General features: G+C 33.3%; 2 protein-coding genes across 2 annotated transcripts; both read right to left on the bottom strand.

Annotated features, from left to right (window-relative positions):
* Nucleotides 1-985: 985 nt before the first annotated feature.
* Nucleotides 986-3,122, bottom strand: LOC134708324 (uncharacterized). Its single transcript, XM_063568771.1, has one exon. The coding sequence runs from the start codon at nucleotides 3,049-3,051 to the stop codon at nucleotides 1,072-1,074; it is 1,980 nt and encodes a 659-aa protein (XP_063424841.1). The 5' UTR covers nucleotides 3,052-3,122; the 3' UTR covers nucleotides 986-1,071.
* A 6,451-nt stretch (nucleotides 3,123-9,573) lies between these two features.
* LOC134708325 (E3 ubiquitin-protein ligase TRIM71-like) lies at nucleotides 9,574-11,885 on the bottom strand. Its single transcript, XM_063568772.1, has one exon. It carries the CDS (start codon nucleotides 11,831-11,833, stop codon nucleotides 9,614-9,616), a length of 2,220 nt encoding a protein of 739 aa, XP_063424842.1. The 5' UTR covers nucleotides 11,834-11,885; the 3' UTR covers nucleotides 9,574-9,613.
* Nucleotides 11,886-16,011: the final 4,126 nt, after the last annotated feature.

The following is a 16,011-nucleotide window of genomic DNA, read 5'->3' on the forward strand; positions in this document are numbered from 1 at the left end:
ATGTTGCTCAATCTTTAGTTTTCAATTTTTTGTTGTATTTTCGTCGTTTTTTTATTATATTTTTGCCATGGCGTTGTAAGCTTGTCTTTTGGACATTCCTTTGATGTTTTCCGCCTATCTATATGTTTCATATTACTGTGAATATACGGTGTTGTGTAGTGGTTTTTTATTTCTTGTCCAGTGTTTTTTTTATACAAAGTTGTCTTGTTATCATTCATACCCTATCTCTTTGTTTATCAACTCATTTGCTGTAGCTACCTTACATGTATGCTTCTTTTCATTACTGTCCGTAACTTGTATGTACATACAACAATTGAGAAATTCAAAATAAAATGTCTAAAACAAAATCGTTTTGAGTGTAATACGTCTTGTTGAAAGTTTCTTTTCTTTCAGCTCATAGACATAATTTTGCCTTGTGACCGTGTGATGTTGTCAACGTTTTTTCATGCTTCATTCCTTAAAAATAAAATTTTAAATTAAATTATAAGGACTGACTGCAATATGTTTAATGTCATTTCGAAATAACCCCAAAAATGTGTTTGTACACTTTTAAGTAAGTTTATCATTGTGCACTACATTTTTGATATTAATTGAAATAGGCAGAAAACTATTACCCAGTCATTCATTTAATAGAATAAAACACTCATGACTATATGTGCTTCTGCGCTTCATTTAACATGTGAATTTGTTATAAATAAAGACAAAAGTGGTATACCGCTGTTCGAAATTCATTTATCGATTGAGAAAAAACGCATTAAATATAAGAGGAGAACAACGACACAACAGAAACACAACATTAAAATGTTACACACACGGAAACGAGCTATACTATAACATTATGACAATTTTTTTGACTTGGTATATGACATTTTAAGAAAGAAAAACACTTTTACACCCATAAAATTACAAAAAGAAGCAAATCCTAAACAAAACCAATGTACATAGTTTTATTTTGATCTTTTCTAACAAGAAAACATGTCCTACAGTTAAAAACAACGATAAAAACTAAAGTATTAAAATTTTCAAACAAAATGAATTGTCTTTAACAAGAGATTACACATCTTCGCAATGTTATAGCAATGTGATGGCATTATTTTCATACGACACGAACATCTTTCCAGCATTTGGAATTAATGCAATTGGCTTCCGGAAATGTGGATCCTCGGGCGTCATTATTTCTAACAGGTTTGCCTCGGGGGATACTTGGTGAACATTGTTTGAATGAAATCCACAGACATACACGTGACCTTTTGAATCGATAGCAACACCCATTGGAAGTTTGAGATGTTTATGTGAGTATTGGAAAATATTGACTCCGTCCATATTGACGCAATTGAGAGTTCCGCGTTCGGATGAGTCGGTGTAGTAGATACGACTATCGTCTGCCACGGCAACATACTTTACTTTATCTCCCTTAGTAGATATTGACTTCTCATGCATAAGTTTATGCTCTTCGGTGATATCCCATATGTCTAGCTTTGACTTACAAGCCACGATTAACTTTGTTCCTGTACTTGCCAGACCATATCCTTTATCCGTTGTTTTATAGAAATGTTTTAACTGCTTTTCCAATGAAATGTTTCCTATTTCAATCAGTTGAATTTGATTGTCCTTCGGAAAAGTAATAGCTACGACATCGCGGTTTTTCTTTTGAGGAAGTAGTGCTACGTCAAAAGGATTACCCGGAAGTGAAAATGTCAAAGTGGTGTCTCTCTTTCCGTATTCTGTATAGGAACGAAGTTCTTTTCCTCTGTTGTCAACCAAGAACAAGTTGGAATTTAAACTTATTCCTCCAGAAATGAAACTGCATTGGAATTTCAAGGCTAAAAACTTATTTCTTCTTTCTCTCTCAATTACTGTGCTATGAGCAGTATGGACACTAACCTTTCTTTCTTCTTTGCCTTCGATTTTAGGTTTTGTTTGCCTCACTTTCACCTCGGCAAGCTGGGTGATATTACCTGTCACGTCGAGTGGAATTATATCCACTTCACTTTTGGAAAGCATTGATTTTTTATGGTAAACATGTTCATCTAGTATTTTGACCTGTTCAATAAGTTTTTCTACTTGATGATAAGCTTGTGCATCGGTGGTAGATCTGCCAACAGCTTCGGCAAGTATTTTATAATGATCGAGTGTGGCGTCTTTGTCTTTGAAACTTTTGATATCGTTATTCATATCTTCTATCTCTGCAGCATGTGCTTTACTAAGTTCGTCTTTCAGTGTTACCTCTAAGCTGTCAAGATGCTGATTAATTACGTCTCGCAGTGTCTTGATCGCGGCCTCTTTTTGGGTCTTTTGATTGTTTAGATCTGTTATATTTTGCTCTCTATTCTTGATAATATTGGCTACTTCCGTTTTCATCTTGTCAACTGCCGTGACACCGAATGTATTCTTCATTGCATCTACAGCATGTTTAATGTCTGCTATCCGACACTCACTATGGTGTAAAGAACGACAGTCACTACAGCAAAGTTTTTTGTGATCCATACAATATTTCTCCAATTTTTTACGTCCATGTTTTTGCTTGGTGCAAAAAGTTGGTGGATATACTAATGATGGATCTTTCTCAATTTCCGAAATCGCGTTCACTTTGTGTGTATCACGTGGTGTCATTGCATTATGGCGGACAGCATGCTCCTCGCACATGGCCTCTGCACAATAAGCACACCATGATGCAGCGTCTGTCTTTTTATTGTTTATCTGGCATGTTTTACAAACCTTTGTTTTCAGTGCATCCTGTACCATTAATGCCGATATAAAGTGATCTGTTGGAAGTTTGTTGACCAGGCTGTTGACATCCTTTGTGCGAGCGTCAGGAAGTGGAGCTATGCAGATAGGGCATTTCAGCTGTGCCGTAGAATCTGTATCTAAAGCTGATTTAAGATTCTTAATAATACAGTCCTCACAGTAGGAATGTAGGCATGGCAGCTGCTTCGGAGCTGTGTACGTGTTTTTGCAAAGATGACATTTTGTCAAGTCTACTCCATGGCCTGCTTTTGACTTCGAACCATTCACAGAAACAGTAGTTGGTCTCGACACATCAGCTGCCATTTTGAAAATACCAGGTTCAAAATACAAATTGGTATTTTACCTAAGTCATTATATAAAGTTAAATTCTTCGTTGTAATTTAGTATATATACAATAACAATAGTTTAAACAATCAGCTCCCGTTTTATCTACGTCATCTTATACATTTTGAATACGTTTTGATTCAATATCATCTCCTTTATTGAGGGTCTTTATGAAACGATTCAATATATCAATGCAGAGCAGTACATAGTCTTCTAACTGTGTAAATTAACTCATCATAGATACAAGGGTTAAATTTTGTATCCTCACCAGACGCACGTTCCGTCAAATTTGTTTTAATCATAGTTGATAGAAATAAAGACAACAGTAGTATACCACTGTTCAAAAGTCATAAATCGATTGAAAGAAAAAAAAATCCGGATTACAATCTAAAACCATGAGAAACACTATAAGAGGAAAACAACGAAATAAAAGAACACAAAAGTGCAACAAAAACAAATAACAATGCAACAAACATTTACTTATTTGAAGGATTCATACAAATATTTGAAACGATTTTCAAAGTTAAATTTGCTTAATCGATAAATCCTTATCGACATACAGACCCCCTCTAATGCAGCCAAGCCTGGAAGATATATAACAAACCTTTGCCATGCAACAATTATAAATGAAACCTTAACAGAGTATGGCACTGCTGATCTGTCATTCGGATCTTTAAATTTAAAGTACAGTTAATGGTGTGATGAGAAGATTGTATGTATTATTTTTCAATGACTTGGTAATATAATACATATTGTGCATGCCATTAAAATTATTAAAATGTAGTTTGACAGATGAGTAATCTTGTAAAAGGTCTATCGTGACTACAAGTCCCTCTAACCTTCAATACTTTAATCATTTAATTTATATACAATGTATATGTTGGTCTTAAACATACATGTATTGTATTGTTTCGTGAAAGAAAGATAAAGATACGTCTTGTTAAGTATTTCATAGTTTCTCACAGTAAAATATCGTCTTAACCATACAGCATACTTTCATGTGAAAATGTCCCAAACAACGAATGCATCAATAATAACTCGGTATTATTTTTAATTTGCTTATTTAGAATACTAGGATCTTAAATAAAGATTCATCATAAGGAAAACCCCACAAAAATAAACTGAGGTGCTTCGAAATTGGACGTGATCCTAAGCCACTTTTAGCACACACCTTGCAAGCTTAGGAACCGTAACTCTAATTGTCCTTGGGGTATTTTTAGGGAATATATCTCTTATAAAATTAATAGTATATTGTGAAGTATGCTTTATTTCGTTTGATGTGCTTGAGCATTTGTTTTGGTAATTTGCTAAAGGTTTTCCGTTTAGAAATTTCCTCGGTGTTCGGTATTTTTGGGATTAACTTTTTCAGATGTTTTTAAAAATCTTTTTATATAAATATCATGGTTTGAAAGTCCCTAAGCAAATGACAAAATCAAAAGTTCAAACACATCAAACGAATAGATATCTGACTTTTTTCATATGCAGAAAATGGTGGATTAAACCTGGTTTTGAAGCAAGACAAACAGACACAATAGGTAAAAATGTCAAAACTAGGCACAACATTCAAACATTGTGTCACAATTTCAATCACTACAAAAACAAACAACTATCCAATCAAAGAAAATCAAGAAATGTCTATTGAAAATATATTTACTGAAGACATAACTCCAGAAGGTTACGAGGACTTTCTAAATTGGTGTCAGTACGGTGGATTCTATTGGAAAGTTGTCTAATTGGCAATACAATATACATGTTCCAAGACGAGGCTATGTAGGATATTTGATGTGATATGATATAGACTATATACGTATATGTTGTTAAACATTTGGTTAATAAAGAATTGACTAATGTTTAGTTTTAGCTTGTTGTTTTGTTATAAACGAAGCCGTTGGTTTTTATTTCACTAAATGTTTCACATTTTGTCATGTCGAGTATTTTATAGCTCACTTTACGTATGTTTATTTTCTTTCTTCTACGTTGAGATCATTGCGGTGGCCTATGTATACTTCATTTGTTGAATAGTTGTGTAATTGGCATAACATGTAACACCATATTACCTTTTCCTTGTATATTTTATATTGTCATTGAACCATTGTAAAAAGTGAAATCACAAAAATACTGAACTCAGAGGAAAATTAAATCGGAAAGTCCCTAATCACATGGCAAAATCAAATGACAACAAACATCAAAAACGAATGAACAACAACCGTCATATTCCTGACTTGGTACAGGCATTTTCAAATGTAGAAAATGGTGGATTAAACCTGGTCTTATAGCGCTTAACCTATAACTTTGTACGACAGTTTCATCCAATTCCGTCTGCGTGAACTAAACAGACATAATAAATAAAATAGTTAAAATATGGGTACATCAGTCATCATCGTGTTACAATTTTAAAAGAAATACTTTTGCTTTTTTGACGTCAGAAAATTTATACGTCACATATTTTTGTCATTCAGTGTTTATACAAACAATTTTTAAAAATTTACATGGGCAATGTTAGTATGCAGGGTTAAGAAATCAAAAGTATGTTTAGTACGCCATCACGAGTTGGTTGACCGTTATGGAATAACCGTTTCACAAATGATATCGGATATGTTCCTTACGTCGTAACTACAATCCCCTTCCCTTTCATGAATTTGACCTACCGAATAAGACTATTTACCGGATTTGTAATCACATAAGCAACACGACGGGTGCCGCATGTGGAGCAGGATCTGCTTACCCTTCCGGAGCACCTGAGATCACCCCTAGTTTTTGGTGGGGTTCGTGTTGTTTATTCTTTAGTTTTCTATGTTGTGTCATGTGTACTATTGTTTTTCTGTTTGTCTTTTTCATTTTTAGCCATGGCGTTGTCAGTTTGTTTTAGATTTACGAGTTTGACTGTCCCTTTGGTATCTTATGTCCCTCTTTTAAGGAATTAAAAGTATGTTTAGTATACAGGGTTAAGAAATAAAAAGTATGTAATAATTTTATTTCAGAAACAGACCAAGATTTTAAATAGTCCAAAAGTTCTATAGAATTAATTAGAATCCATTTCACTACTCGAAAAAATAATGTTGACGTGTGTGGTTCCACGTATTTTCTAATTTATAATAGAAATATAACATAGTGACATACCATAGAACAATAACATATTGATAGACTCTTTTAAAGTACAAAGTAACGTTATAAGAACCAACGAAACACAAAATGTCGCACATACAAAACACACCAGGAAAAATGAAAGAAAACACAACCACATTGACGGGAGCTATAAGTACTGAGCCACGTTAAATGAATATCACAGAAAACAATCCAACAGTAAAAGATATTTTATTCATAGAACAAAGACTAATGAAAAAACAATATAAAACGTTGTTAAAATGATAAACAACGTCAGTACGAAGAATCTGTACATCAATACAATCATGTACTATTTGTGAAGTTGATACGGAATATTTATCAACAATGTTTTGTACCTTCCGGTGAACTATTTTTTAGAGAAAGGACGAGACGTTCTTCGACATATCCCTGGTTCATCAACTTTCTGCTCAGACACGTTTAACAAAGTCTGAGTAGGAGCTGCAAGCTCTTGAATATCTCATTAATTTGGAAATGTATATCCCATATGCAGGTGAGGTTGGTATATTGCTGTTAAGGATTTATAATTACAAAATTGTCATAGATTCGTGTACTGAGATGACTGTGTATATTAAATTCGAGATATAAGTCTAAAAATGGGAAGGAGGAAGCCGTGTCTGTTGTTTCTTTAATTTCTAGTTCTGGGGGATATATTAATGGAACCCAATCAGAAAAATTCGGATTGTTTATGGAAAGAACATCATCAATATATCTGAAAGTGAAATTAAATAATCTGACTTCTTTGTTCCTCTTGCTTTTGACAAGTGTCTGAAGGAACTCCGATTCATATTAAAAAAAGAAAAGGTCGGCAAGGAGAAGCGCACATTTTGTTCCCATAGGGATGCCGACAATTTGTTGAAAAAGTCTACCTCCAAACTTAACAAATAAGTTGTAGGTAAGAAACTACAGCATACTGATCACTTGTTCTTATGTGTAGCATGTAACTTTCTTATACACGAATACTACATTCATGTTCTGACATTCACACAATATTTAGGATGGAGATGGGAATAGTAAATGTTATAAGATGTATGCGTTTGCCATTTGATTAGTGACTTTCCGCTTTGAATTTTCTTCGGAATTCATTATGTTTGTGATATAACTTTTTTAGGGTATTTTATAATGGGTAATATGATTTCAAGTCAAAACAGAATTAAAAAGTTACATGTTATATTGTTCTGTATATTTTTCTTTGTACATTTGACATCCTTTCTGCTTAGTTCAAGTTTGGTAATATATGATTATGTCGTAGTTTGGTATGTGTACATCCCAGCATAGTGTCACTGTGCAATTGTATTGTTTTGTATTGTATTGTATTTTATTTTTGTTCATGTACTTTGGCTTTAGAATGTCAATATGCCATTCTGTTTTTCTTTGTTGAAATAGTTATTTGGTATATGTTATATAGTGATTAAGATTATAACCTAATGTTGACTGCTGTATACTACCCCAATAATACCTATTTTGTCTGGGTTTTTTTTCTGTTTTTGGAAATATGTGTACCAATTCTTTTTTCAATTTGTTTGATATGTTTTAGCTTTTGATTTTGCCATTTGATAAAGGACTTTCCGTTTTGAATTTTCGTTGAAGCTCGGTATTTCTGTTATTTTACTTTTTACCAATGAGGCAAATGAAACTCATGAATTAAAAAAGGACCGAACAAATTATTGATAAAAAATAAAAAATAAAAGTAGATAATATCAACATTATAATACATATATGTGTTATGATTGCAATTGAGTCAACTATCCACAAGAGACCAAATGACACGCATACGTTTTAACTGATTTGAAAAATAAACAGCAGTCAGTGTTGAAGTTTAATATTTTAACTAGTGTTGTCAAATCGTACACTTTTGCCTAACCGGTTACTCGGATAATCGTTCGACCGATTAACCGGTTAATCGGTAGTTTTAAGTTGTCGTTTGAAAGCCTTTTCAATAGTACCATACATGTACACATAGTTATAAGATGTGGTATAAGTGTCAATTTGACAACCTTTCATCCAAGTCATAATACTACGATTAAAGAATTGAAGTTTGTCCTTTGGCATTATAAGGCTTGTCTGTGAGGATTCCAGGAGAAGTTTGGTTTTTGATAAACAAATACACCGTATCAACTATAGCATTTGTACCAACAACAAAAAAAAAGATATGGTATGATTCCCAATGAAACAATTGTCCACAAGAGACTAAAATGACACAGAAATTAATAACTATAGCTCAACATACGACCTGTTTCTTTACTGTGTTTGCTTGTTTCGTTAAGCATGTTACTCGTACTATCACGTATACCTTGAGTACATTAATATTAGTTTGCATTTCACACTTTTTAAGGCAGCATTTCGTTTAAAGAAAGACTAAACCTTGCACTACTGAGTTTACACATTTAGATGTTTACACAATATTAGATCAAAAACGAAATAATGAACTAATTAGTAAAATTTAATCGCATCTCTGATTTAAAGTTATTGTTAAAAAAACATGTTTACCGATCATGTTTCTTTAAGGTCCTGCCCCGAGCTCTAATTAATTTTATGTATTTAGGATCAACAATAGCAATCAATATACTGGACAATTGATCTGTCAAATAAATAACTACGACGACATTTTTAAAATAAAACCTAACTATTTAATGATTTCCATGCAAATTTATATCAAAACTATTAAAATTGAAAAAAAGTCCGGTTAACCGGTTAGCGTTTTTGGTATTCGGTATTCGGTCGTTCGACCGGTTAACCGGTTAACCGGTTAACCGTTGACAACACTAATTTTAACCACTTATATACGTGAAGAATTCATTGTTGTACAAGTATATGAAGAAGACAATTGCCGAATTTTAACCTTCGTCGTTACATGTTATGGATTGAGGTAACATATGAACTGAAGCATAAACTATAACTGATGTACTAAACACAATTTCCTTTCTTTGAGACCAAGCTGTGAAACAAGCCTACACGCTACTACTTAACATAATAAAGCTTCAGACCAAACAAACAATTATTCACTTTCATTGAAAAGTTGGACGCATTTTTTTTAAGTGCAATCAAGGATTTGTAAACTTAACTTACAATACAAATCCTTTGTGCAATACCTATTGTAAATTTTCTAACTATTGGCAAACTGAAAGACGCTTCACGACAGATCTACAAATTGATAACATGCATAACATTATCGAGCTGCAGACCAAATAAAATAATCCTCGCTTTCATAGAAGGAAAGAAAACTTTGACGACAATTTTTTCTACGAAAGGTCCGGAAAGACGGAATGACAGATTTTACAACTTATTTGTGTACATCAATGAGGGAGCAATATCGCGACATAAATCATCGATTTACATCTAAACTTAGGTCTACAGTGGATTTTGTAATCTTTTTATTTGAACAAATACACAGCACACCAATCGAGAGAGTACAGTGTTAATACAACGACGTAATTTTGTGTTTGTCATATGTCACAAAGATTTTACCATCCATTTCAATGAGAAATAACGGTTTGTTGAAGTGTGAATCTTTAGGCGTTGTCACTTTCATAAGAACACCCTCGGGACTTATCAAATGTATATTATTCGAGTAGTATGCAGCGACATACACATTCCCGCTTTGATCTAAGACTAGCCCCATTGGCATCCGCAGATTATGATGACTATAAGAAAATATATTGGTGCCATCTAAAGTTGTGCAAACCACTGAACCTTTGTCTGCTGAATCAGAATAATAAATCCTGTTGTCGGCTGCACAGACGTAGTTAACGTGATCCCCTTTGGTCAATATGCTTCTCTCGAACATCAAATTATAGTCCTCGTCCATTCGCCATATTTCAAGCTTTGTATGACATGCAACTATGATATATCCATCCATATAAGATATTCCGTAACATTTTCCATTGGTCTTATAATAAGCTCCTTTTGTATTGTGGTCATCTCCGAATTCCAGAACTTGCAATCGATTTTTTAGGGGAATTGTGGCGATCACCATTAGAGTCGAGCGTCGAGGTGGCAGAACTGTGACGTCAAACGGATTTGCTTCCTGTTCCGATTTGAACGAGAAAACCTGTTTTTCTTCTCTGTGACCTTCTATTGAATAACCGCGTATTTCTTTCCCACGATTGTCAACCAGAAGAAGTGACGACTTCAATGAACACCCTCCTGTTATTTTACTGCTGGAATATCTTAGAACAAGAAAGGTACTGCCCTTTTCCCGCCGCGGATGGAGAAGTTTAGATCTTGGTGTTAGGATTCCGCTGTGTTTTGGTCGTGCTTCAAATGCTGGAGGAGGAGTAATCGGCCTTTGATTGATTTCTACTTCTGCCAGCTTTCCCATGTTTCCAGCTAAGTTATTGGAAACAACAACAAAATCTGTGCGTTTGAGTTTCGATATTCTATGGTGCAAATTTTCGTCCAGGATTTTACACTGGTGTCTAATTTTAGCAAGCTCTGTCAACGCTAAGACATCTGATGAGTTCTTCAAGACACTATCTAATAATAGCTTATAAAAGGAAACACTTTGTTGTTTATGTTCAAAAAGTTGGACTTCCTTTTCAATCTCTTTTGTCTTTTGACGATGAATTTTATCAAGATCATCCATCATACTACTCTCTAGTTTGTCCAAATGTTCATTTATTTGTTCGCGCATTTTTTTAACAGCTTTTTTCTCTTCTGATTTTTGGTGCTCAAGGTCATCAATATTTCTCCTCCTGTCTTGGAGAATATGTTCTGAATGTGATCCCATAATTTCTAAATCCCCAATCAGCCTGGTTGTTTCTGGTTTATTCTTTACGCTAGATGCGGCCAATTCCAAAGATTCGACATCGCATAACTCGTGACTTGATTTCCAGCAGATCTCACAACAAGGAAATTTATGATCTTGACAAAAATATTTAATTCTTTCGTATTCATGAACATTACATTTTCCGGAAGTTTCCGCTATCTGAGGATTTTTCTCGATTTGTGACATCTTAAATACATGATGTATTGATGGTGACGTCAGAGCGTTGTGGTAAGACAAATGTTCAGGGCACAACGTTTCTGCGCAGTAAGAGCACCATGAGTCGGCTGATGTTCTCTTTCCAGTATTGTTGCAAGGTTTACATTGCTTTTGTTTGATCTGTTTCTGTACCAACAAAGACGAAATGAAAAGACTCGGTGGTAAACTTTCAGCAAAAACTTTGGCGTCAACGTTATTGCGCGAATTTGAAACCGGAATTTCGCACACTGGACATCGAATTTGACAATGCGGATCCTCATCTTTTAAGTTTGCCACATTGGAGGAAATACAACCCTCGCAAAACGCATGGAGGCATGGAAATTGCTTCGGCGCCGTCATCTCCTTGTCACATATTGGACAAACCATTAAATCTGATTTTAAAACGTCGGCCATTGATTTAGCAGAAATTGGTCTCACTGGTCTGTTTGTCCCATTGTCATGTTGTGGACTGATACCTCCAATTGGATATGAAACTGATTTAGATCCATTTGGTGTCATCTTGTCGGGAGTGTGTCCTGGTTTCTCTTCAAATGATGGTTTTAAATCCATACTTCCGGTGGTTTCACCAGCATTTGTTGGCATGTTCGTTGCCGATCCTGTCTCATTCTGTTTTGTCCCATTAACAGGCATAGTGCCATTTTTTTGGTTACTCATACTGTTAATGCTATTGTCTGATGTCTTTAACACGTTCCCATGATTCACTGGGAAAGGCACAGGACCACCAATTCCTATCTTATCTGAAGAACGAATGCTGGCAGACATATTGGAACATGGAAACAGTAACTAATTGGCGATCAAATATGTTTATACCTTAGATTGATTTAAAAGGCGACATTTGACAAATATGTTGTCATACATGAGGCAAATTAGATTACTATCTCGATTTATTGTTCTATACTTTAATCGTGATCAATCAAACCTGATCGTTTCCGTTTGTACCAACGTTGATCCAATAAAAAATAACAACTTAAAAGGAGAAGAACAAAACACAAACACACAAGCATATCAAAGCCATTTTATAGTATAAAAATACTGTGAAATGAGAAAAATTATAAAAATCGTAGATATTTGATTTTGTAGTTTTTCAAAAGTTTGCATATAAGAATTATTTTAATTCGTGGTTCATCTAGACATGAAATACATTGAATTAAATTAATTAATCTATCAGTATGATCTGTCAGTTCCCACTGTATTTAGTAAACTAGGAATTGATAGTAATTAGTAAAAACGTGTTATTTTATGTATATTTATGTTGATATAACACATAAAAACGCAAAAATGTGGTAAACAAAAATAAAAATATATAATGGATTTTGGAAGAAAAAAATGAGGTATAGAAAAGTGTCAGGTCCCCCAAGCACACATGTTTACCCCAGTGAGCTGGCAGTAATCATATGGATTGAAATAAATAGATCATATCTAGATATTTCCAAGACAAAAAGGAAAGGCTAATTTGATTTGACTTCAGTTAACTTTCTTCATATGCTAGATAATGTCATTATGTCCGTTCCAAATAACTAACTCTATTTAGAATATTTACGGCTTATTTATCGTGCACATTTTTATCACCATAGTCGATCCAATTTTTGTTTAATTTAAAACGTGAGACCATCGTTAAGTTTGTCATTGTATACAAAATACAGATTGGACCTCTTTAAACCAGATTGTGTGCAAATTAATCTAGATCATCATGTGTCTATTGTTTCAATATAACTCCATGTTACTGCGTATTAATTACTAGTCAAGATTTAAAATTTATAATTAAAGAAGTAATATATTTAACACTTGAAAAAAAATATATACTATAACTACCCTCTTTTGAACAAAACCATTCTCATAAAACAATTTTAAATATAAAAAAGAGAAAATTTTGTTATTTCCTGTTTTTAAATGAAACTCGCTGTTGTAAGACTTCACAAATATATTTTTGTTAATTGTATATCAATTCTTTAATTTAATTTTTTTTTTTTATTCTTGCTCATGAACATGAGGATGAATTTATCACTGTTATCGGAGTTTTATCAGAAAGATAATGGAACAAGACAATTAAAATCATCTTCCGTCTTGTCTTTGAAACATCGGACAAAACACTATGCATCGAAAAGTTCTCGCAAATCGTCCCGAATTTGTTTTAACTATTTTTCACTGGACATTGAGCAAACAATAAACAACCCAACCCACTGTTCAGATAAATTCAAACAGACATGGAATTAAGGCAAAAAACAACACCAAACAGAGTATTACCATATCTTCTAACAAAATGTAAATGAAAACGTTGTATACCCATATCTTTTGACAAATTGATATGCATTCACCAACTTTCATCGGAGTATACAAAATAATAAATTGCTGTGCTGAGGGCAGCTGGAAACGACCCCAGAGCTCAAACCCTAAACAGTTGTGGCAAAAATGGACACAATAATAGCACTTGAGACAGGTCTTAATTTGTATTGTAATTAAATATTTGACACATAATAGGTTTCTGACACAGAATAACTGTAGTCAAAGAACTTAGAATTGATTATATGATTTGAATTTATATTCAACGAATTGCTTTTGTTCACTTCACTATGACATTTCAAATTGTTTCCCTCAAGATATGGTCATATTACATAATCTCAAATTTCTAATGAAGTTTGCAACCATAATTACCTTTATTTTACTTTAAATGAGATTGAATGCCTTCCTTATACTGCTTTAACATTGTTGTGATTGTCCCTTTACCAGGAAACCCTTGTTTCCCCCTTTTTTGCCTCCAATTCCTAAATGGTTTGAGCCATATTCCCCCAAGGTCAATCCTAACCATCCCTTTGTGGTATGGAATCTTGTGGTATAATTTCAGAGAGATTCATACACTTAAGCACAAGTTATTGTCTGGAAACTACTATAATGTTTATTTGGGCCCCTTTTTTGGTCCCCCATTCCTAAACTGTTGGGACAATAACCACAAATCAATCCCAACATTCCTTTTGAGGTTATGAACCTTGTGTTTAACAAATTAAATAAAGAAAATAAGGAAAAACAGTAAAAAATAATAAAGAATCCAGACCCTCATAAATATTGTGTTTCTGTATAACCAGTGCTATATTATTTGATAATATTCAGAATAAAGAATCATTAAAGGTCATATCCAACCATTTCAGATGTGAAAATAACTGGAACCCTGCTTTTAAGTGGTAATTCTATTTATAGCAGTTTTGACATGTGACACATGGGTGAAAAAAGGGGAGGGGGGGGGGGGCTTGTGTGCCTTTTGAGCTGTTTAGATTCAACATATTTCTTGCCTATATAAAGTCACACATACAGGAGCCCATTTTGTTTTTTAATATTTGCCTTTCTTAATACATCCATTTCTGTGAGGAGCTGGTTATTATTTGGGGATGACACCTGTTGTACAACCTTTTACTCGAACCTGCAACGTTTTCTTGTCATTGATGCCGGCAGCATCCACAAATATTCACTCTGTGGTTAAAGTTTTTAAAAATTTAATAACTTTCTTAAACTGTTCTTTTGGACAAACTTGGACAGAAGCTTGTTTATGAACATAAGATAGAATCCTGAAATAAATTTTGTGAAACAAAAATTCCTGTTTTTCTGAATTTAATTTATAAATGGACTTAGATTTTAGGCCAGTTAACATTACATTCACTCTGTGGTTAAAGTTTTTAAATTTTGATGATTCTTTTAAAATTTACCTGGATTTCTGCCAGTTCACATATCATTTACTCTGTTTAATTTTTGAAATTTTAATAACTTTTTAAACTATCCTGAGATTTCTACCATACTCTGACAGAAGCTTATTTATGATCATAAGATAGTATACAGAAGTAATTTTTTTAAAACAAAAAAACATGTTTACATGAATTTATAAATGGGCTTAGGTTGTCTGCCAGTTAACATTATATTACATAGTCTGCACTCTGCAGTTAATTTTTTTAAATAATTTATAAGATTCATAATCCATCCTGCATTTGTACCAAACTTTGACAGAATCTTCTCTTACAATTGAAAGATAATATCTAGAGGAAAGTTTTTTATAATTTTACCTCCATTTTTGTTAACTGTAAATCTATTATGGGCATTTCCCTATCATACTAAAAACATAGACAACAGCAAAAGAAAGCTTACGGGAGCTGGCTTCTCGGTTTCAAAGTAATTAACTTTTCAAAACACTAGTATATACTGATAGGGGACTAATAAAGAAATCCAAAAAGCAAAAAAAACTATATAGGTCACCGTGCTTGTTTTTGAGATATTAGCCATTGAAAATTTGGCGGGACAATATTCTCTCTTGACTTTTCATAGCTTTATCATTGACAAGTTTAAGTTCTCAAAAACTATTTAAAAATAATTAAAATTTTATAAGACTTTAACAGATGACTTATCATTATGCATGTAAAAGATTTTCTCAAAGAAAAATGGGGGTCACCGGGCAAATTTTTTGAAGGCATTCAAATGGATAAAACCAAAGGATTCCGAAAATCTGACAAAAAAATCAAAAACATGACAAGCCAGCTTCCTTAATATGAAGAAAAGAAAAGAAGGTACAAAAAAAGAGAAAAAAAATACATTAAATAAATTTCATGTGGCTTATGGAACTGGTAGTAATCCTTTCCTCCACACTGAATGTCTGAATAATACTCATAGATGAAAAACAGCAATAAAAAACTTTTATGTTGCTTTTTGATACTGTCAAGTGCAGTAGAAATTTTGTGTCAAGACTAAATACACTTTATTCTTTTCTTTTCCATTAAACCGGGAATAGTATTGATAAAAAGACATGAACTGTGTTTACATAATGTTTAATCATACTTTAGGCAATTTATGACTGT

The sequence above is a fragment of the Mytilus trossulus genome, chromosome 2 (genome assembly GCF_036588685.1).
Source record: "Mytilus trossulus isolate FHL-02 chromosome 2, PNRI_Mtr1.1.1.hap1, whole genome shotgun sequence".
Taxonomy (NCBI): domain Eukaryota; kingdom Metazoa; phylum Mollusca; class Bivalvia; order Mytilida; family Mytilidae; genus Mytilus; species Mytilus trossulus.